The sequence below is a fragment of the Nipponia nippon genome, unplaced genomic scaffold, assembly GCF_047370975.1.
Source record: "Nipponia nippon isolate SJK-2023a ecotype South Korea unplaced genomic scaffold, ASM4737097v1 scaffold_9, whole genome shotgun sequence".
NCBI lineage: Eukaryota > Metazoa > Chordata > Aves > Pelecaniformes > Threskiornithidae > Nipponia > Nipponia nippon.
In genome coordinates this window covers 36082677-36106016 of record NW_028262413.1, presented here as the reverse complement: position 1 = coordinate 36106016, position 23340 = coordinate 36082677, and the positions used below count along the sequence as shown (strand labels likewise).

At 34.8% G+C, this 23340-nt stretch overlaps 2 protein-coding genes across 3 annotated transcripts in view; one reads left to right on the top strand and one right to left on the bottom strand.

Annotated features, from left to right (window-relative positions):
- GLDN (gliomedin) overlaps nt 1-23340 on the bottom strand; it is a 123003-nt gene that overhangs the window by 50191 nt on the left and 49472 nt on the right. The window lies entirely within an intron of this gene.
- Nucleotides 2148-20923, top strand: CYP19A1 (cytochrome P450 family 19 subfamily A member 1). The gene is made up of 9 exons (XM_009470145.2): nt 2148-2512; nt 3969-4119; nt 6693-6847; nt 8698-8874; nt 9606-9720; nt 11621-11735; nt 12379-12541; nt 13989-14230; nt 17167-20923. Exons 1-9 carry the CDS (start codon nt 2368-2370, stop codon nt 17416-17418), a joined length of 1515 nt encoding a protein of 504 aa, XP_009468420.1. The 5' UTR covers nt 2148-2367; the 3' UTR covers nt 17419-20923.

Genomic DNA, 23340 nt, shown 5'->3' with positions numbered 1-23340 from the left:
TTTATCTACACGAGAGCATGATCCAGGATATAAAAATTATAAATCTAACAGCAAGGTGCACACTGATGTATTGGATATCATATCACAGCAAAAAAAATTTTTATTCTTTTACTAAAAAATTATAGAATTATGAAGTTGGGGTAATCTAGAACCTAAAACCCAATCCATTACAATCTCTGTAATTTGAAAAGATAGAAACGTGCCTCCATTTCTCTCTCAATGCAAAGACAAGCTTTAGCTGTGAATAACTAACTGAGCAAGATCAGAACTCAGGGCTGATTTTCAGAAAATAAAAGGGGAGACTTGTGCTTGCAAAGTACACCATGCAAACGTATCAGCACCTTGAACTCTAGCAGGGCTTAACCTACAGATATAATATTCATAGATGCACGTTTGTACATACAAGTGTGTTTATTTCATACCACCCTAATGCATAACCACCCACACACTTCTCTTCATAGGGAATAAGAGGCAGAGAAACTACCGTACAGACACACCAGAATGTCTTGGAGGTGAAAAAAAAAAACAACAAAAAACAACGAACTATCTGTGGCAATGGAGTACCAAGATGAAGTTCATCCAGATCCATAGAGAAAGCAACAAAAAAGTGAAACTATATGCCCTATGTGTAGTTATTTCCTTCTGTAATGCTGTAAGCTCATACAGTGAAAGGGAATGAAACTAATGGAAGTATTTACATATACATGCAGACATGCTTTTATTGTGGTAACGAATAATACTCAAGGAAATTTAAAGCTAACATTTTTATTTGTACTGAACAAACATCATTAGTGTGCAACAATACGTTAGTGAAACTAATACCATTACATGATAAAAAAATGCTTGTGATTACAAAAACATTTCTCACAACGTGCAAGATAGTACAACAGTTGAACGTGTACAGGATGCGATATGCACATGGACACTCTCATGAGAGGTGTACTGCTAGCTATTGGAATAGCCTGGCATGTTTCTAAAAGGTCACCTGGCGTATTGTGTCATGGTCATCTTGGATCACAACAATACCAGAAGCCTTGCACAGCAATCATCCAAAATACTGGAGCATTGCATGCACCTGCAAGGTTTTGAGCCACTGCCTGCTCCCTTCCCCAGGGTTTTGCCTGTACTCTATACATTTTCTACTTCAACCATAAGTACCAATCTTCTTACTATCTAGAAAGCATCTATCACATTCTTGGCTTAGTTTAATATAATTATAGCACTGACACTTACTACATAGTAAGCTGTGCTTTCTTCTGCAATGTGAGACCAAAGCACAAGATAAACAAGAAAGCACCTGCTGAAAGTAAACAGTAACTAAAAGCTTCTTATTAAGTAAATACATCCTTCAATTTTAAAATATTGTCACAGGAAGGAACAAAGCAAATCTATTCTTAATTATTGTCAGAGCAGGATTAAGAAGGTGTTTTATTAATAAATTACTGTGCAGACGCAAGCAGTGTCTTTCTGTAGTTATGTAAGTTCTCATTCCTAGGATAACATCTTCCTTCTCAGGTATAATCACCTGTCATATTTTATGATGTAAAGTCAAAAACAGGCAGAACAGCTTTGAAGGAATCCTTCTACTCCCCGTATACATAACAAACCTGTCCATTTGCTTGTTTTTTCTTTCCTGTGCCAAGTGCTTGTTACTGCCTGAGGCAGATCCTGTTTGGTATGGCATACACTATATTTTTCCAAAGTATTTAGCAGAAGAACCACAAAGAAATGCAATGTGTGATACTACAGGCAAAGGTTGACAATAAAAAAAAAAAAAAAAAAAAAAAAACCCAAAACATAATACATTGTTTCAAACAAAAACCTGGGGGGCACATCTATCTGCATCATTAAAAACTAACATAGTTATTCTGGGAATTCAAGGACCCTGGCACTACAGGTATGCAGGAAGGAAAAAGGCTAAGTAACAGAGATAAAAGCTTGCGAGTGAACTCATTAAAAGCTTCCACATGTGCTGAAAGTTTAACTTCTTGTGTTTTGGTTAGAAATTTGCAAGGAGTAAACCTCAGTATTGGCCAGCCAAGTCAATATCAGAGATAAGAGGTCTGTCAGCCAAAGTATCCAAAACTATGCTTCAATATCAAGGTCAGAAAAGCTTTGTTATTTCCAAGCAGAAAGAGTGTCTGCTGCATGCCTGTTTCGACTTGTGATGTAGCTTGTCCTGGCAAGCAGTCCCGGCAGCCACTCTCATTATAAAATAAAGCTACCTCAAGAGCTAATTTGCTCATTTACAAGACCTACAAAGGGGTTGAGAGGTACCGACTAAAGCTGAATACATCTTTGAGCTTTGAAAAACTCTGCCTCTTTCCCCCTTCTCTCTCTAAAGCAAAGCAGAATCTCTTGGAAAAGATGGTACTGGAAACTCTGAATCCAATGCACTACAACATCACCAGCCTAGTACCAGATACGATGCCAGTGGCCACAGTGCCCATACTCATTCTCATGTGCTTTCTGTTTCTAATATGGAATCATGAAGAAACTTCTTCAATACCAGGTAAATTAACTCAATTTAATATAATACCATTCTACAGACTCTAGATGTTCATGTTTTCATGTGCATTATAAACTACTTTTTACATGCTTTAAGTTTAAAGCTAAATTGTCTTTACTAGAAACAAACTGTTATCTAGGAAATTAGTCAGATTTTAGTAGATTATCAATTTTTTGCTCCATGTTTGGCACTGAGGACCGTCCAGAACAGAACAACATCAAATGGTTTCCCTTTCAGAGGGCCTCTTCCGTGATGTTTTGGGCGTTTATGGTAGACATTACTGACTCAGTCTATTTTTCATTAGACGCAATGCAATGACCTACAGCAGGAATGAGAACAGTGTACACATCTCACAAAGGTGTTTGACATGAATAATCCTAAACCAATACAGTGGCACCTGAATAAAATTCTAAGAAAAGATCTTTGCCAAATATCCTTCAATATGCTAAAATTCTTCAATAGTTAGGGAACAAGGGAAAGTATTCACAGAAGTTTATGCATTCTGTTTAAATGTTTGAATGGATCAACAAGAAGATAGAACTAAATTAATATGCTTTAAGTTTACAGGTATTTAAATAATCTGGGTTCTTGCAATTCCTATTAGTAAATGGTGGAGCTGTAAGCAACTATTACATTTTTAAGCAGTACACGAAAGTTTTGTAAGTACTTAATTTGTTTTGTTTTATGGAGTTAGATTTATGTTTTACAGACAAAAGGGGCAAATTAAGCTTTCCCTGAATAAGGAAACTTCCTTTTAAAAGTAATTAAAGGCAAATTCTCTCCTGCTGTCTCCACTTTCTCTTTTTTGTTGTAAGAGGGAAATTTGGTGCTGAGTTACAGTGGAACGATTTAGTTGAGAACTCTGCTGACTAAATGCTTATTAATGCATTCTTAGCTCCTACTTAAGCACGTTTTCATAAGTTCACAGCAGTAAAAGTACTTTTTCCTTTAAATATCTGTTTTTTCCATCCAGTATTACTGACTTTAAGAGAGATGTAATTAATTACATTTAATTACGTCAAAAGGATATTGCCTTTTGTAGGTATTACTATAACACTGCAACACAAAAATCACTCAAAGGATTTGTTAAAATCACAAATTAATAAACAATATGCATTTTTTTCTAGATCATTTCTTCTTTCTGATATCTAGCCATTGTCCCTCCAAATGTAAGCAATCTGAAAGCAGCAATTTGAAGTTGTACAAAGAAGTAATGAATGTCATTAGTTGTATGTACATTGAAAGGACTATAGGCTTCCATAGATGTTAAGTGAGGCTTCAACAACAAAGATGCAAGTTTCTCTAAGAGAGAACTTCAGAATGGGATTGTATATGTGAACGGCCCAATCCAGACCTTGACTATCATGTTAAAAAGCTCATTTCAAAAGGGTGATGCTCAGAGGTATATTCTTGCCAGCGAGCACTGCCGAGACCAAACTTTTCTTACCCTCTTTCTTAGGGCCAGGATACTGCATGGGAATCGGTCCCCTCATTTCACATGGGAGATTTCTCTGGATGGGAGTAGGTAATGCCTGCAACTACTACAATAAGACATATGGAGAATTTGTGAGAGTTTGGATCAGCGGTGAAGAAACATTTATAATTAGCAAGTAAATCCTTATTTTCTATCCTTAATAATATGAAGAGCTTTTTCATATTTTTACAACCTCTTTGCTACTTTTTTTTTTTCTAAAGTGGAATTGAAGTTATTCTTTTCAAAAATTATCCTAACATAAACCTTTTACTTCCTGCTGTTCACAGACCTTTTTCTAATCTTTTGTTTCTTTAAAGTCACTACTATTAAAGTCTATGTGAATTCTCTCATTTTCTTTGTGGAAAGGAAGATTAAGCACTGTGGCTCAATCCTAAAAAATTTTTACTGTGTCTTTTACTATTCCATTTAATGTTAGCATTACATACTATACAGGAACCTAGACTGACTGCAATGCAGGATTAAGTAAAATTTTAGTTTACTGTGTTCTTAAATTTCTCTTAAAATGGGAGTAATGCTTGAAGATTATGGCTCCAATTCAGCAAGTTAATTAAGCAAATGCAGCATTATAGGATTATAAGTAATTCCACTTCAATTAATGGGATTAGTCATAGATTTCAGTCACACACAGTATTAAACATAATGCTAAACCACAGCATCATTTTATTAGCTCCAGTGGATGGCTGCTTTCTTATTACATTGGATCTTCTGGATGCTTATGAGTTATGCCATGAAAAAAAAAAATAGTAAAATGTTTACCATGTGTAATCGATAAAGAATCGCAACCTTTTTATTAGCAATATCAATCAATCCATACTCAGCTTTCATTACGTAAAAGCTTTTGAAAGTCAATGTAGTACAGAGGACTATCACAGGATTTGCCATGTGAAGCAAGTCAGCTTCATCTCTGGATGTTTTTACCTCTGTAAAAAGACGTAATCATGACAGGAAAACTGTTTACATTCCTATCCTACAAAGGTGTTGTAAATATCAACTAATGTGCTATAATGTTTTGAACTCTTATTGCTGTCTTCCACTTTCTGTGCTACCGATTCATCAGAAACAAATCAGGAGCGCTGATAAACAATGCCACAGCTGCATCAGACTTTATAGTCAATACATCACTTTTCTTCACACATATTTTTTGCTTAAAAGCATTGACAGTACATAGAGCACTAGTATTTAACTTTTTTTTAAAAAACAATAATGTAGAAAAAAGTTTTCAGTGGATCATAAATTCACTGCAAAACTAAACAACCTGAATTTTGTAAAAGGATACTACTTCCACCAACATCACCTGAATTTTTACCATCGAATCTTATCATACTGAGATGCTAATACACAGAGAGAAGGACTTGCAGTCTTGGTTACAACAAATGATGTTTTTTGGAGGACTTAATTAAATAGTTTCATAAGGAAAATCTGTTTATACAAGGTCATATGTCAAAATCCTTCCTTAAAACATTATTGTGTGTCTCCTGTGTAGATCTGTAGAATGGAAGGAAGCAAAACGAGCCTCCTGCACCTTTCCATTCCCAGGGACAACTGTCATAATTCAACACCATCTTTTAATGTTCGTGAAAATACAGATGATGTTCCTTGACATGCAAAAAAACTTTAAGGAAATTAAAAGAGAGAGCAGATGTGGGGAAGGATAGGAAAGAGAGAATATGCTGAGTTCCTTGGAAGGCTGGACCTGCAGACACACGCCCCCCTGTTTTTACTCCAGTCCTTAATCCATGTTTGTCTATTTGTACCATATAGCAATCTCACTGTTAACTTTACCTCTGGTCACACAAAACTATGGTGAAAACCCAGCACTACCGAGGTCAATAGCAAAAGTCCCATTTACTTTGCCTGACTGAAGAAATAAACTAACCCACGTAAGACGTCTGGGATTTGGTCCATAGAGTATGCTACATGGTAAAGAAAGTAGTGTATTGTTTCACTTCTGTTCTGATTTTCTTTCTTTTTGTTGGTTGTCATTTGACTAGGTTTTTATCACATCAACATTTCTGAAATGCTAGCTCCCTCTAAAGGAAATCACATCTTAAAGCAATAATGCTGATCACAACCTGTTTGCCAGCATGTGTAAATAAACCTTGTCAACTGTAAAAAGAATCATACATATCACAGATTTCCCTAACATTTCTATTTAGGAATATTTATCCCACACATATCATCATATTATGATGCTGCATATTTAAATGATGCATGTATATTTATGCTTTCTGTACGTGTCTGGGAATGACCAAATACCTCCAGTATATCTGTAATTTAATACGCGTCATGATGAAATTATCAACTGTCAAATATTTTACACGTCATCTTCTGAAATATCTGACACTGATCATTCCCTGAGTGTATCTTATATATCTACATGTTTCTATGTATACACACCACTCAGATTAAAATCTTTTGGTAACCATTTGCATTTTAACTGAAAAATAGTTTTAAATCTGAACAGAACACATCATTGCTCTGATATACATTCTGAAAGCATTTATCATCAAGTTTTTTAATTATGTAAAAGGAACAACATTTAATGTCAAGCATTGTACTTCCTGCTAAATTGAGAATGCAAGTCAGCACACTTCAGAGCAACTATAAAATGTCAGAATAAAAATTCTATATACAATCTATGAAACAGTATTTTGGTTTTGGGCGTTTTTCTCCCCGTTTCTTCCCCAGATCCTCAAGTGTGTCCCATGTAATGAAACATTGGCATTATGTTTCTCGATTTGGGAGCAAGCTTGGATTACAGCGCATTGGCATGTATGAAAATGGGATCATATTTAATAATAACCCAGCACATTGGAAAGAAATTCGACCCTTTTTCACCAAAGGTAAATCAGTGTGCATTAATACACTGCATCACTGTAGCACACAGTCTGTCCTTTCTGAAATGCTGTTTGTTCTTTGCATACTTAAATTACAGAAATCGGTTCTCTTTATATATCACATAGAAATATTTTATTGCACATGTTCTTTCACACTTTTCCTGTTCAATATGCTATTTGAAATGGTCCTGAAGTAATTTTGAAGATTCTTAATCTCGTCCAATTAAAACAAAATTAAATGATGCCCACAAGCCATGTTTTTAATTTTTTTTATATTTCAAGTCCAGCATTTACATTAGCTCAACTGGCACTTCCATAAATGTAATTGGCTGTTCTTATCCCAGCCTCCACCAAGTTCAAACTTTTCTTGTTCTAATGGCAAAAAAAAAAAAAAAAAGCGCTTTAGTTTCAAAATTAATTTAGACGATCTGCACAGCAGTACTATTTATTAATCCCTTTAGTATGCTAGGAATCGATGTAGTAACAGAAAAAAAAGATTGAAACAATTAACATCACTAGGTTGAAATCAAATAAGAAATTACATAAATAAACTCTAATGTTACTATTTTATAAGTCTGCAATTTTTTGATTCACCTTCTTTCCCATAAATTGAAAATTTTCAGTATTTGCATATTGTTAGAATTAGCTACTTCCAATGATATTACATTACAGTCTTCCTAACAAAACTGCCACAGTTGTTCTGCAAGCTCCACGGTTCAGAAAATATTCCCACCAGCTGAGACTGCAGTAGTTTATGACAGAACCTGAAAATGAAAGTAAAGCAGCATCTAAAAGAAATTAATTATCTGTTGGTTTAAATTTTCTATATTATTTTGTTGATATAGCTGTAGTCCTATATGACAATTGGGCCCTTCCTACATGATTTTGCTATTGTAAAATATCAGCAACTTTGTACTGGTTGAAGATGGCAGGGGAAAAAAAAAAAATGTATTTTTCTACTTACTCCCAGAGCTACCAGTTCTTTCTATTTACAAAACAGACCTCCTCTCTTCTCAGCTAAAAATATACAATCCTTCTCAACATATATTTGATAAAATAATCCTTGAGGCAATTACAGCAATTCTTTTATGGAAAAGTAAATTAAATAGAGTACTTAGGGAAAGATTTCCAAAGTCATTCAAAAAGTATCTGAATCCATTCCAGCTGGAGCCTGTCAAAATCCCACTGAATTACATAGCAACAGAACTGACCCCTGCTTTTAGTTGCTTTTGAATTCTTAAAATGCAATAAATCCATCACGACACTATCTCCACTATTCATAGGTGGACAGACTAAGGCAGGCTAACACACAGCATACTGCCAGGCTAGGCTTCAGTATGTCCACTGCAATGTTACAGGTTGCCAGTATCTTACTGCAAAGCTACCATGCTGTTTAAGAACACCCAGGAGTTATGTTTTCAGAAATTCCTGTCATCCTTCCCATGAATCCCCAAGCTATTTTCCCTGCTCAATGTCATTGTAAGCAATAAGCCAGGACATCCACAGTGCCCGTAATGCAGATGAGGACAGGGATACCCTCCCACACAGAAAGGTAGCACAGATTATGCCAAATATCTTTCCTTAACATGGTATGAATTTAGCGTAAAATGTGTCCGAGATACAAAGTGGCTGGATGCAAGGAAAGTTTGGGCCTTGAGTTCATTGCCATTTTAACTCAAAAGGCTTACATTTTTCTTTCAAAAGATGATAAATCAGCAAGTTTCAGAATTATTTTATACCAGTCACTCACATGATAATGTTTTACATTTTATTGACACCATTATCACCAGTTGATAAGTTATAAATAAGGTATGAGAGTTAACCAATCTTTTGATCATTTTGCCCATATATTTCAGCTCTGTCTGGTCCTGGTCTTGTGCGTATGATAGCAATTTGTGTTGAATCAACAGTTGATCACCTGAACAAACTAGAAGAAGTAACCACTGAAGTAGGAAACATCAACGTGTTGAATCTTATGAGGCGGATCATGCTTGACACATCTAACAAGCTTTTTCTTGGGATACCTTTGGATGGTACTGACAGCTTCATTTTTATATCATATGATGGATCTAAAGTGCATGTGCAAGGAAAAATCATTGACATCACTCAGAAGTTTTGTTTCAGAAAACAGAGCAAGAACAGACTGTTATATCACCATATAATTAACTGAAATTGATTTATGAGTGATTTTAGTTATAAAAAAGAATTATGTACGACCAAAAATATGCATTTAGCTTGTCACACTCACCTTAATAAATAGTACCATTTAAAGAGATTTTTATGGACTGAGTTGGTACAATCCCAATATTATATGCATGTAAGAATCGGAAATCTTTCCACCAAACTAAATGATTGCCCTGAAAAGTTCACCTGACAATTTGTGTCTTCTGTGATTTCTTCACCCTTAAAAACATATGACAGAAATAACATTATCGTGATGTATAAATTATCCCATTTCAATATGCTGCAAGAGTTCTGCTTCTGCTCTCCTGTGGGAGACTATTTGGTTCAGGTTGACACACCACTATGTCCTGTTAGCTAGCTACCATGAGTTTTTACAAAGATCTATACCTTTTCTACAGTGTGCTACGAATGTTTCCTGATACTGTCTACCACATATTAAACCCAATTGTTCATCAAAATCCTCCGAACTACTTGGTAGAGTAGGGAACAGGGCCTTACTATGAATTTTTCTGAAGTATTTGTGTTATTTGACTACTGAGGTTTATATTTTACACTGCTTTTTTTTAATGTCTATTTTCAGAAAGTGCCATTGTACTTAAGATTCAGAACTATTTTGATGCTTGGCAAGCACTTTTATTAAAGCCCGACATCTTTTTTAAGATTTCTTGGCTGTGCAAGAGATACGAAGAGGCAGCGTAAGTACCAACAGTTTTACAAATCATGTGCATAAGATTCTTTCTTTCTTTCTTTCTAAGAAGGAGATCTTCCTTGATATTTTCCTCTGCCTTTTAGAAAATAAATTGTGAAACTTGCAAAGGTGGCTGGCCAAAGTCCCCTATCTGTAGACCCAAGACAGCAACAGAACAAGAGTTGCCACTGGTGCTACAAGTGGCTGATCTCAGGGGACGATTTAAAGCCCTTGTCTATTCAGTCATAGTTCACCAAATTTTGCAGATAGTTCACCAAAATGTTAGATAATGCCAGCTCAAATGTGAAACTAAATTGAAATCACTGGTTCACTTCAAACAGACAAGGAAAAGCCATCATATGGGGTGAAGTGACAGTTGCTATCTAGTCAAAGACAGTCAAATAGTAGGCTATAGTTCATCAAAACAAGAAAACGGGTCTACGTTCATGGCACTGTCCCAGAAGAGTTGACCCCTGAGCATAATTCTATTTATTGGTGCCCTCAACGTGCATTTTTGAGTCAACAACTTTGACTTTTTGATTTTTGAGTTAAAACTCAGTGCTCAGCATGATAATCCATTTCAAGGTTTTTTTTTTCCTAAATAAGGAACAAATACGTTTTGCCATCTTCCTCTTTGCAAAAATACAAAATGCCTCTTCTGTTTTTATGATCTCATTTGCTGTCTTCTGCCAAAAGAGGACTGGCTGTAAAAAGAACTAGCAATCAGTTTGTTCATTTTGGATTTGGATTCCATCTAGTGAGAAAAACTAGTACTTACGAAGCACGTGTAATAAATTGTTTTGATAGTGCTATATAACATAAAGGCTTTAAGGGAAAGATGGAGGTTCATCTGAAGTAATTGACAACTCTCTTATGAGCTAGACACAAGATCTCCCTTCTCTAGCATTTGCTTGCCAGTTTTATTATGGCACTGATTAGTGCTTTATTCTGCGATTCTAATAATAGCTAACTGTGGTGGCCCAGTTATTACTAGAAAGCCCCCATGGGCCAATATTGACGTTTCAAAAGCAATCCCATTAAAATCAACATATTCATAAATTTCTACTGCAAAGAAATGATAAAGATTGCTGGACTTAAAGCAATGCAAAGCAGCACCACAGGATACGATGACTTCCGATATTCTTCTGATAAAGTTGGCAAAAAGGACCATTTGCTATTTCTAATGCATAAAAAAAATATTATAAATAATGAGAACTTTACCAGGTTTAAATTTTAAAGTTTTAAATGCTTCCTAACAATAAGAAACACAAATGGAAAGCCTGAGGATTTCAGTCAAAAACTTTTCAAAATCCTTTTAAAAAGAATTGCCTTCAAATATATAGCTAATTGAAAATCCTAAATAAAATTATAAAAACTATTGGCTTTTTTCTACCACTGAAATACAAACAGTTGACAGGTATTGCTGACTATTTAAATATGAAAAATTTAGGTCAACTCTACCATCAAGATAGTACAATTTTTCTAACATTTATCTACATTTTTCTAACAATTATCCCTCATGTTCTCCAAGTTCATTTTATTACCAATAAAATACAGTATAAAATAGAAGGAAATAAACAAATTCTTTGGAAATCTTAATAAATCTTTAAAAACTCTATTCATTAATAGGATATACAGACATTGTTTTCATCCTTTTCAGTCTATCCCATAAAAAGAGAATAAGATTTCAGTCCAAACTAACAAGCTATTTCTTAGTAAGAAATAATAAGAAAGTATACGTTGCCTTGGTGTTACTGCTTTTGTGGAGAACCACATCACCACTCTGAGGAAGACAATTTCTGCCATTCTTAGATGTTTTTATTGGTACAATCTCTATGTTTCTAATCCTAATGTATACTAAAAGTCCACATATATTAATCGATATGTTGGATTTTATCTGTTTTCAGCAAGGATCTGAAAGGAGCAATGGAAATCCTAATAGAACAGAAGCGACAAATGCTTTCCACTGTTGAAAAGCTGGATGAACACATGGATTTTGCATCCCAGTTGATTTTTGCACAGGTATTGGCAATGTACTCAAAATATGGCTAACTGATTTTTTTTTTTTTTTTCCCCTGATGGTCTCCTGTCACTAACAACACAGGCTTTGCAACTTAAACTTCATGCATCTATCTGAAAGTCATGTCATCATAAAGGGATACAAATTACTGGGTTCTGGGGAGTCACTAACAGCGAGTCAAACATTGAATAGTTGCATTTTTGGGAACAGGCGCCTGTCTGATTTTTTTTCATGGCTTAAACAGCTTCCTTAAAACTCTTGCATCTAGTCTTCCCCCAACCCCTGTAATTTTATCTTGATGTATTGCCTTGTTTGCAAAGGCTTCAAACGCTATGTAAATCCTATCTTGTATATTCTCTGACAGCTCACAAATTCTGTGAGGAAAGGCAATAAATCAATAAGAATCTGAGCTAAGAACAAACTCTTGCTTTTCTGTGAGATAATACACACCCATCAAAATGTGAGTTTTCTGTTTTCCTCTGAAAGACAAAAAATAAATGCTATTTAGCATATGAGATAGAAAGACTATAAAGATTTTTACTTTTGTTCAAAGCAGATATTCTAGGTCCTTCCCATTCTACTGCCTTTGTTAGCATCAGAGTTCAGCAATCAACATTTTCCCAAAAATTTCCAATTTTTTTTCAGAACAGAGGGGATCTGACTGCCGAGAATGTGAACCAGTGTGTGCTGGAGATGATGATTGCTGCTCCTGATACTCTGTCTGTGACTCTCTTCTTTATGCTAATACTGATTGCAGAGCACCCCACAGTGGAAGAGGAGATGATGAGAGAAATTGAAACTGTTATGGGTAAGCAGGAGCTGCAAAGTCAGTGATGTGGGAATATAATTTTGCTTCAGCAGTGATCTAATTTTGATCATTCACAGGCTGAAAATTCTAAGTATTTTCTTCTAACAGAAGCATTTGCTGTAAAATATATGAACTACCATTATATGTAAAAGATTTTATTCAAGATCAAATAAAAGAAGATGAGCAATTTGTATGATAAATTCAAATAGGAATCATAAGAATTGACAGTCTCTTAGAAAGAATGCACTGTATTCACTACTCAGCAACAGCAATGCAAATCGGCACTCACCTTGTAAATCCCATTGAAATTATTTTCCATTTGCTTGAAATAGCAAAAGGGGACACTCATGTCAAGTACTTTTAATCACCAATATTTCTCTGTATATATATATATATAGAACCTGCCTAAGTTTTGCTATGACCACAGAAGGGAAAGATTAGAGAAAATTAAAATTATATTCTGCTGTCATCCATTTTGATATCAAACTGGTTGCCTCTTTAAGGACTAATTACTAACTATTCAAAACACAATCAAGATATTCCAAATTTGTATTCTTCCCTTTCATTCAAAGCCTGACATTTACTTTTGTTTAAATTCAACATTTACTTCTGGTCAGTTAAACACTGGAAAGTGTATAACAAATCCTTTACTCTTTTTCTAAGGTACTTTTAATAAACCTTACTTTATTGTTCTCATGAGAGTTGAGTACTCACTTATTCATCTTCCCTATTCCTTTCTGGTAGCCTAAGGCAGTAGAATGTTGTTGCCTTTTCCTTAAGTAAATGGACAACTGGGGTAGCAAACCTGCCTTTTATCTTGCAAACCTACCACTGCAGTGGTCAGCCTGTAGTTCTTGAACTGCTCGTGGCTTGAAAGTTAGAGTAAGTCTCCTACTGGCAGTATGTCATGGCATTGATGCCGTTGCTGATGGAATCAAGCTGGGAGGAAGTTACTCGTGGTAACTGAAATAGTCAGCCCACAGTAGCACCTAGCTGTACATCCAGCCAAACTCAACCACCCAGCCAAACTCGATCACATGGTGAAAATTTAAGGTCCCTACAAAGTTATCTCCCACCTGCAGACTATTCCCAGATTCCATTTGCTGTCAGCTCTCAGAAGATTTCTTTGTTGTGTCTTGTTGCTCTGTCATACAAAAGTCGGAGAAGGACTTTCAGAGTTTAGTCACTGACAAAAAAGCAGAACGAAGACTCATAATGTATTAAGAAGATAAGGTGAGCAAATCGTAGATTAATAAACAAGGGTTTATGCTGATGAACAATATACCAGATTTCCCAAATATGTAAGGCTACATAAAACTACTTTGAAGCTGTTGGATCCTTCCTACTATTTCAGGAACTGAGAATCTTCCAAAAATGTTTTGGTATTAGTATGATGAAGCTACTAAATTCATAACCAATTTCTTCACCATCTGTTTTATTCCTCAAGGTGACAGAGACATACAAAGTGATGACATGCCAAGCTTAAAAATTGTGGAGAATTTTATTTATGAGAGCATGAGATACCAGCCAGTTGTGGACTTGATCATGCGAAAAGCTTTACAAGATGACGTAATTGATGGCTATCCTGTGAAAAAGGGGACAAACATTATTCTCAATATCGGACGTATGCATAAGCTTGAATACTTCCCAAAGCCAAATGAGTTTTCTCTTGAAAACTTTGAGAAAAATGTAAGTTTTCTATCTTATTTCTTACAGGAAATTGAGTATTATTTATTGACAATGTATCTTCCTCTTATTTTGATCAAGAACTTTGTGACCATAAGACTGTTTTCCCTTTGTCTAAGTGCCTAGTTAGCTATACGTCCTGCTTATTACTATTATTGTTATTAAAGCCGGGCAGATATTTTCCTATCAAAGTGTCTTTTAATTAAAAAATTATTATGATATTGAAAACAAAGTTTTCCTAGACATCTTAATTTTGATTAAAAATTTCTGATTAAATTTGTCAAAAACACACATAGTTCCCATTATATCCCCTGACATTGGACAAAGTAAAGAGGCTTTAGGGAGTTAGAGCCATGCAAGCAGTACAACACAGAGCTGAGGCCACATGAGGATTCTCTGGAAAGATGAAGCAGCATAGTAACTCCTGAGGGACTGAGAATAGAGCACCCATTTTATTCTTTTTTTTTTTTTTTTATTCCTAAATAAACATCTTTCATAGACCAAAATCAAAATCCTAAATTTTAACCAACTCAATACTGCAAATGTGAAGTAATTCAGTACCAGTTCAGCACAGCATTTCAATTTAAGTTATATTCGAACTCCCAAAAGAACTAGAATTTTCTTTAGTCCACATTACTGAGACCCGTATCAAAAGCAATATGTGAACTTTTTTTCCTACTTGTAATCCCCTACTATTGTAAAACATCCTTCAGATTATTTACTTTCATTTAGACCTCTGGTCTTCTGATTACTGATTAAACAAATGGTTTTGCAAAACTGTATTTTTTCAGAGAGATTAAAACTCTATTTTAAAGAAAATAGACTGATTCTATGGCATGTTTAACTCCTTGGATTTGACTGTTAACCAGTGCAGATGGAAGCAGAAGATACTGTGACAGAGAGCACAAAATATGAAATATTAAGGTTTGATTAGCACTCCTGTGAGGGAATTAGAAAGATCTCTGGAATAAACAGCCATGCGAGAGTGGAGGGCATAATCAACTTAGTTCTATGAAGGGAATCTCAACTGCAGAATATTAGCCTTACTGTCATAGATACACACATTTTCCTGGTATGCAAGCTTTCTCTTATATTTTCTAGTGGCTTGTCAAATATTAAGGTTGAATGGGGTTGAAGCTAAAGGGTTAGTGTTTTCTACATCTGTCATAGTTCTCATTTTGTCTAACTAAAAAAGTTAGGAAATAATGTTATTACCTGGTAAATTTTTTTTCTTTTGAGATGTTAGCAGCTGCACACATAAGTGTCCACAGACAGTCCTTTTAGTTTTAAAGAAATAAATAGATGACCCACTTTGATACACCAAAAATGGGCTTACTAGTAAAAACACCTGAAGAAATAATTAAGAAAATAAAGAAACAAAAGATATGAATGTTCAAGCCAGAAACGCACCTCTAAGTTTTACATTTTTCCTATCAAAAATCTAGAGGTACCATGTATGCCACACACACAAATGAGCACTAGACAACCTGGTTAACATTTCTAAACCGCTGGTTGATTACCCATAGCAAACTCTGCACACAGTATTAAAAACAACAGCTCAAGACAAAAGTCATTGTAGAAAATTCAAGAAGAGAGAAAGTGATTAAGTTTATTGAAATAACTATTCACTGTGAGTAGTTTCCATTTTGCCACCCATTATTTTCATTCTAAGTATTTCTATCAAAATGGATTTCTTGCTTATTTTATAAGTACACTTTGCTACTAAAAATACTTCCCCTTGACCAAATATTTCACCACACATTTTCTATCTGACTTGATGCATTCTATTTGCCACATAATTATTCTAGCAGGCACAATTTTCACACAGTTCTCTAAGTGAATAGCAATCCACACCATTATTTATGATGGCATAAATGGCATTGTTAGAATCTAAACATTTTTCCATTTTCCCAGGCTGTGCGTTTGCCATTGTGCTGCGCTGCCAGCTGCTGTACTTGCTCTGTATTATAAACACTTGCATTTACCTATCATTTTTCAAAAAGTACAGCTCAGTTCATTCGAAAAACTTTAAACGGAAAACATTTTTCTCAGTCTGACAATGAGAAAAAAGGACACTTTCTAGATCATTGAATATAAAGCAACTTTTACTATTCTATTCTTGGGTTAACTAGGAAGTCAGAACACAGCTAATATCTTACTTTTTTAAAGGAAAGCTAATTTATTTATAGCCAGACTTGCTTTGTCTTACTCATAAACAAGTAACTTTGTACCTCATTAGCAGCACTATTCATGCGGTTGGGACTGTTTTGGATAACTGATCTATTCAATGGCAATAAAAGTAGCAGAAGCTGGCTGTACGTTCTTCAACAGTCTGGGAATCCTGCATTTCACATTTTTGTTAATAGGACAGGAGAAAATCATTTTATAAATGTTGTCTCTCTATTAGATATCAAATAAATTTTTCGACATTACATTTTATGACAAATTAATTCTCAGGAACACTAGCTTCTTAATAACAATTGTAGTAGGTGCATGGCTTTATGATTATCTTTAGACAAGGCATCAGCCTGTATCTCAGACATTTATGAGCTTTATAATGAACATTTTTTTAAAAAGTTTTTAATGAACTTTAATGTATGTTAAAAAGCGAAAGCTTCACTCCATTTCACAATTTGTGGTAAAATTCCTGTAATTCACAGGATGAACAGACTGAAATACACGGGCAGAATTCAACTCCTTAACTTTACATTCCCTACTCTCTTAGTATTTAAAATGGCATACCTTTGTAGGTGTCTCCGTATTTCAGCCTGACTTGGGTGGGAGGGCTGTTCAGTGTAAAGGAAAGAAGTAATTGCTCCTAAGAGATTGTTTCCACAAGTTTTTCAAAATATATTTACTACCAATTTCCATCATAGTTTTGGCTACTTTTATGAAGAAAAGTTTGTCTTAAAGTTTATTCCTCATGTTATTCTGTGCAGGTTCCTTCACGCTATTTCCAACCTTTTGGATTCGGCCCTCGGGGCTGCGTAGGAAAGTTTATTGCCATGGTAATGATGAAAGCAATTCTGGTGACTCTTCTGAGACGGTGCAGAGTACAGACAATGAAAGGAAGAGGCCTTAACAACATCCAGAAAAACAATGACTTATCCATGCACCCAACAGAAGGGCAACCTCTGCTGGAGATGATTTTCACACCAAGAAGAAATACAAACAAGAATCAGGGTGACTAAAATGGAGCAGCATCAGCATTAAAGTTACAGGGCTTTCTCAGCCACAGCCACTAAGAAATACCGATCATTCCTAGGTAAAGATATAGAGTACACCACTTTGTTGCCCCTAAATCACTATGGCTTCAGATAACAACTTGTTCCTTGTTCTGCCTGCACAGCAGAACCAGGTTCTGGCCACAACGTCAATGTAATAGAGCAAGACTAAAATTAAAAAACGGTCCTTTTGCTAGGTGATGCCACACTATATGCAGGATTCCTGGCTCCTTTTTAAAACCATCAAGTTCAAAGTTATTCTTCTTTCTCAAACAGTGCAAGTTCAAGAACACACCTGATCTGTGCTTAATTCCAGGACTACATGGGTCCCCCTTCCCCCCACCTCCCCGAAGTTGGACCTAGCTGTATTTAACTACTGCAAAAGCTCTAATTATCTGTTTTTGAAAACATTTGAATGAATAATATTAAAAGTTGATTTTAAGGCTATGAAACAATTTAAAATATTTAGGACATATATCAGTTATAAAAAATATTTGTACAAGAAGTCATTCAAACATTTTTCTTTACCACGTTTTGCTGTCACATTAAACAGATACCAAAGACTTTGTGTCAGATAGATTTTACCGATGGTAGTAATTTTTAAAGTACTAGGTAATATGACAGTTGAGATAACTGTTCCGTGTTTTTAAAACCCAGCGTCCTGCTACAGAGTATGCTACAGAGGATTTGTGAACATCTTAGTAATGACCAGCTGAGAATCAGGTAATGAATGTGAAACATTACCGCTAGTATTACACAGCTGGGGGGGTGGCGTGCAACACTCAGCTCTGCCTCATCTGGTTAACTGTAGAAATTCCCCATCTCACCTCTTTGGTGAAGAAGTTCAAATTCTCTCTAAGCTGCCTAAGCAGTACCAAATCCTGTTTCAGTCTGGTTTTAATTGCTCAATTTTACTTCAGAGAGTAAGATTTGGAGTTGTTGCCCATGTTCCCACACCACAGCAGGGGAGAAAGTCCCCCCCTAATCATCCACATAGCTCTAACTGCTTCTCCTGAAAGAGCACTGCGCTGTATCCTGCTCTCAAGCATCTTGCTTCATGCCCACTGATTTAAAGACAGTCAGTAGCATAAGAAGATAAACACTGGCTCAGGAGGTAGACTTTTTTTTTTTTTTTTAAGGTAAAATGGGCTTTACTTATTTACTCAAGGTAAGATGCAAGTTTCTTTGGGTAAATGCTTAGAGTTTTGTAGTGGCAAAGGAGTAAAGTTCTGAAGTAACAAGCAGATTTCTAGAAAGCATTTTTTAAAGGGTTTTTACATACACAGATTTTTATCTTAATTATAAATTAGGTTTAGTTTTATACTTAGTCCGTAACAGGAAAGCTACATAACTACCCAACATTTCTTGTTGAAAATGGACCTATCTTGAAATCTGTAGAACCTTGACATTCATTGATATCTCTACTAGCCTAATGAAGAGTTGTTAGTTTGGTCAAGAAGAAAAAGACCTTCCTGGCTTGATGACAACATTCCTTGACAGAGACTTTCCATTTTCAGTAAGCTTGAGTTTTCATACTGTGTAACCCAAAGAAAGGGGTTTTCCGGATAAAGTGCCACGATAAAGCCAAACAACCAATGTACAATAGGCTTTATATTAACCTTTTCTTTCCATGTCACTTAAACTATAAAAAGAAAAAAAAAAATTGTTTATGTCCCTAGAAAATCTAATTAAAATTAATTAGATTAATTAATCTGTTCCCTCAGACCACTGCTCTCAGGTGCAGGTCCAGCAGAGGAAAATCTATCCAGTAGCATATAAAAACTGCATAAACCGAACAAATAAATACGTGTTCCAGCCAAAGGTAATGAATTAGATCAGGCTGGGACTGGTGACAAAGAGGAGCTGCACATTTAGGTCATTTCTCAAAACAGCATGTAAATTTTCTAGAGTAGTTTTTAAAAAAAAAAAAATCAAATTTGAAAGCAGAATAATTCATTGTAGCTAGGTTACTTCTAAAGCTTTCTGTATAGCATTTGCATGGTACCCAAAAATGACAATAGTGAAGTGCAATCCCATACCAACTGTAAATACAGACAAAATTGGGCATTTGAAGACATATAGAAATAGGATTTAACGGTTAGACTCGATGATCTTCAAGGTCCTTCCCAACCTATATGACTCTAGGACTTCTATTTTTTAAGTCATAAAGTGACATAGTGGTATGAACCTTTGGAATATCTAATGTAATCTCTATTTCTACATTTTCTGTAGCCTTTAAACTAGGAAATTGTTAGAGCTGTTGGGAGAAGAAAAAAAAACACCACCAAACAAAAAACCTCAAAAAAAAAGATTAAATCCCATTCTTAGTCATTCTGTATCATAAAACACCAAAAAGTGTACTTCAGTGGACATGCATTTCTCATTTGTATGAGAACTTTAAAAAGAAATCCACTGAAGGGTCTTTTATCTTGGGAATAAACTACTATTTTATACACAGTATACATCTTCACTTATTTCACACACAAAAACATTTTTATAGCGATAATTTACTCTCTGATTTTCCATCTCTCCCTCAGTAAAATTTTTAATTAATAATAATTAATAAATTATGTTTATCATTCATATTTTGAAATAATTATGTGAAATCATGTAGATATATGGAAAATGCATGCTGCTCTGATTTCTTTTATGTATTACATATTGTTGAATTTGTAGGCTGGAATTTCAGAAACATGATGACCATAATTATTCTATGGAAGAAAAAAAGCAGTTTCATTTTTTACTTTCTGTAAGCAAGGCTGCAGAATTATTTCCCATTGTAGTTTAAGTATATTCTTTCTGATATGCTTTGCACATAGTGTTTCTGGTCCTCAAATTTCTACAGTACTTAGTTTTGTCCACATTTGGACAATAGACCTGTTAATTAATCTGAGCTGTTAGCTAATCTGAGCCCCATTCTCCATATCTTTATTATGGCTGTTATGCAGTGGTCTACTTGCATGAATATTTGCACGATAAGGTCCATTTCCCCTCCTCATATACTTACGTATGTTTGGGAACTGCAGTTGGTGGAGCAGTGTTTCAAAGCTTGCCATGTGGATATAAACAGTTTAAATCTCTTCAATGTATACGTGCCATTGTACAAAACAGAGCTCTCGTTTTAAATGGTGTTTTATTACCAGGTACTGTAAAAATTTAAGTGACTTTTAAAACCACATCAAGTCTACTATGATCAAGTGACTATTCCAGTAACGTTCAATACATCAACATAGACCAAACTTGAAGACTATGTTTTATACATCACTGTGATTATGGGCTTCTCACAGCACATAAACATGGATGTTGTTAAAATATAAGATAATCATCAAATAAAAGTTGCATGCACAAAACCAAGTTTTAGATAATGTTTCATCATGTTTTCCCAATCAAAGAATCACAAAAAAGTATTTAAATGTATGAGCATGTATGTATGCATGAAGTGATTATTAAAGTATTAGATACAAGGATGAAATTTGGGATGTTCTGAACTCAATTTCCCACTGATTTTGGAGGATACAGTATTGCAAAGAAATTCTTAATAATAGTAAGAAAACAGAAATAGATTAAGTAATATAAGTTCATACAAGACTGCTTGCCTAGGAATGCACTTTATATAAGCTTTAAAAGAGGGGAGAAGAGGTAGGTTTTGGTGATTCTTAAGATAATAAGGATTTCTGGATGTAACAAAAAAGCTTGGCTTGATGATACAAACAAATGGCTCAGCTGCCTGTGAGAAAAGTATCTCAAGTAATAAAAAAATGAAACAAAGGAAAGAAATAAACTGACTACATAGTTCAAAGTAAATTTCATCTCTTTTTCTACTCATATCACGATGGCATGACAAATTCAGTTTGTATCTGTATAACTAATTTATTTCACTTTCAAATGAAAGCTTTCAGAGTGATTATTCTTGTATTTGGCTAAGTGACAGAAAACTGGGAGGTAGTAAATGGCACACTAAAAAAACCCACAAGAACTCTTTAACATAGCTGCAAATGAATAGGTTTTTCAGACAGTAACCTGATCACTCCTAGTGAAAACAGTTATCCTAGAATTTTACAAGCTCTATTAGTAATCTTTAAACATTAATAAATAATTGTCATTTTATTAGATTGTTCACTTTCTGCATTCTCCAATACAATCCAGTGTTATAGCCTCAGTTAATATCCCATTAAATTCAATTCTGAACTTTAAAAAAAAAATCCCAATTGAAAGTTTACAGCAGAAAGAAATGTATTATTGTTGAATAGAAGAAACCAGTTAACATGTTGGGCCCAGTCTGCTCTGATCTTTGGTGAAATAAATCCTTCTCTAATCTAAGATTAGAATTTGCTGCTGACATACTCATTTTAAAGTGGCAGTTACCCAGGACTTGAGAGGTTAAGACTGTTAGGGCTCAAAACAACATTACCTATCTATTATTATTGTAAGCCTTAAACTTTATGATACCCATTTATAAAACTGCTGGTTTTGCATACTGTTGTAAGTCCAATGTTTTCAAACACAGACCTTTAATTTTACAATATAGACAAGCACTTGATTCCACAGATCTACACTACTGTAGCAATAATTCCATTCAAATACACCAATGCATTAAAAAAAAAAAATCCAGAAGTGCCTTTTTTAGAATTATATATTGTGAACTACAGTCACTCAAAAAACCTACCGCTTTCATAAAGCAAGATGATGTTATGCTGTTCATATTTTTGTTATCATCTCTTTAGTTGCAGATAACTTAAGGTAAAAATATAATTTAAAAGATCTATGAGTTAACATTGCACTCTGAGCAGGGTCCAGCAGATGGCACACACAGAAAATTTATATTCATGCAACAAGAACAGCTTATGTATTATTGAAGTCCCTGTTGATATAACAAAAGCTAAAAGCCAATAGACTCCTATGGTCTTACTCAATTAAACGCTGCTTTAGGAAGAGATGGAGTATTCTAGACTCATTGAAAGTATAGAGATGGAGAGAAAACTAACCACCAATAGTGTGGACAGAATTTATTGGCGTTATTCCAATTAGTACTGACATTAGAACATTATTTTCAAATATCACCTTTTACTAAAAGTGTTCTCCCAGTCTGCTTGACTGGAATCTGTACGTACCAGTTGGCATCAAGATTGATAGAACCCTGCTTAGTAAGTTCCAAAATTATTTCTGAGAAATTGTAAGGCTCTGCTGGTATTTTAAGTATAATTCAGCTTAACTTAATTAATTTGATGCATTGATACTAACTCACTTTCTGTTAATATGATATTTTTATATGATATTTTACCCTGTTGCTTGGTTAATTGAATTTAGTGCCTCTATGGCATTCTTCCATAGTCCACAGTAGAAGAGGAATCTCTAATGAAACATTAGAGTCTTTGAAGGAAAGATGATTTTTGTGTATCGATCCTTCAATGAGTAATGCAGGTCCCAATACTTCATGCAGCCTCACCACACTTCTACAGTAGTTACAAACTTATCAGTCCAAGAATTGAGCAGGTCTTCATAATAACTCTTTATTCTTTAAGTAATTGCTGGTCAAAATCAAGACCAGTCAACTCAGCTGCAAAAAAGGATATGTTTGGCACAATGTGCACAACTCCATTAAACTGCCTGATTAGAGCTGAAAATGCCTCCCATTGGATTTCAATCATTTAATTCCTCTTTAGTTTTAGAAGAGCTGATTAGCATCTCACTCAATGCTTTATAAACTTATCCTTACCTTGTAATGATATGTAGATGAAGTTGAATTTCATTCTCCATTTAGCAGACATTGAAAGATTCTTGGCAAGTAATTATAGATCAAAATAGCTATATTCAGAAACTGCACCTTCTACCACCTATGCGCATATTTGTATTTATATTCACCTTTTTTCATTCCAGCAAATGTTAGAA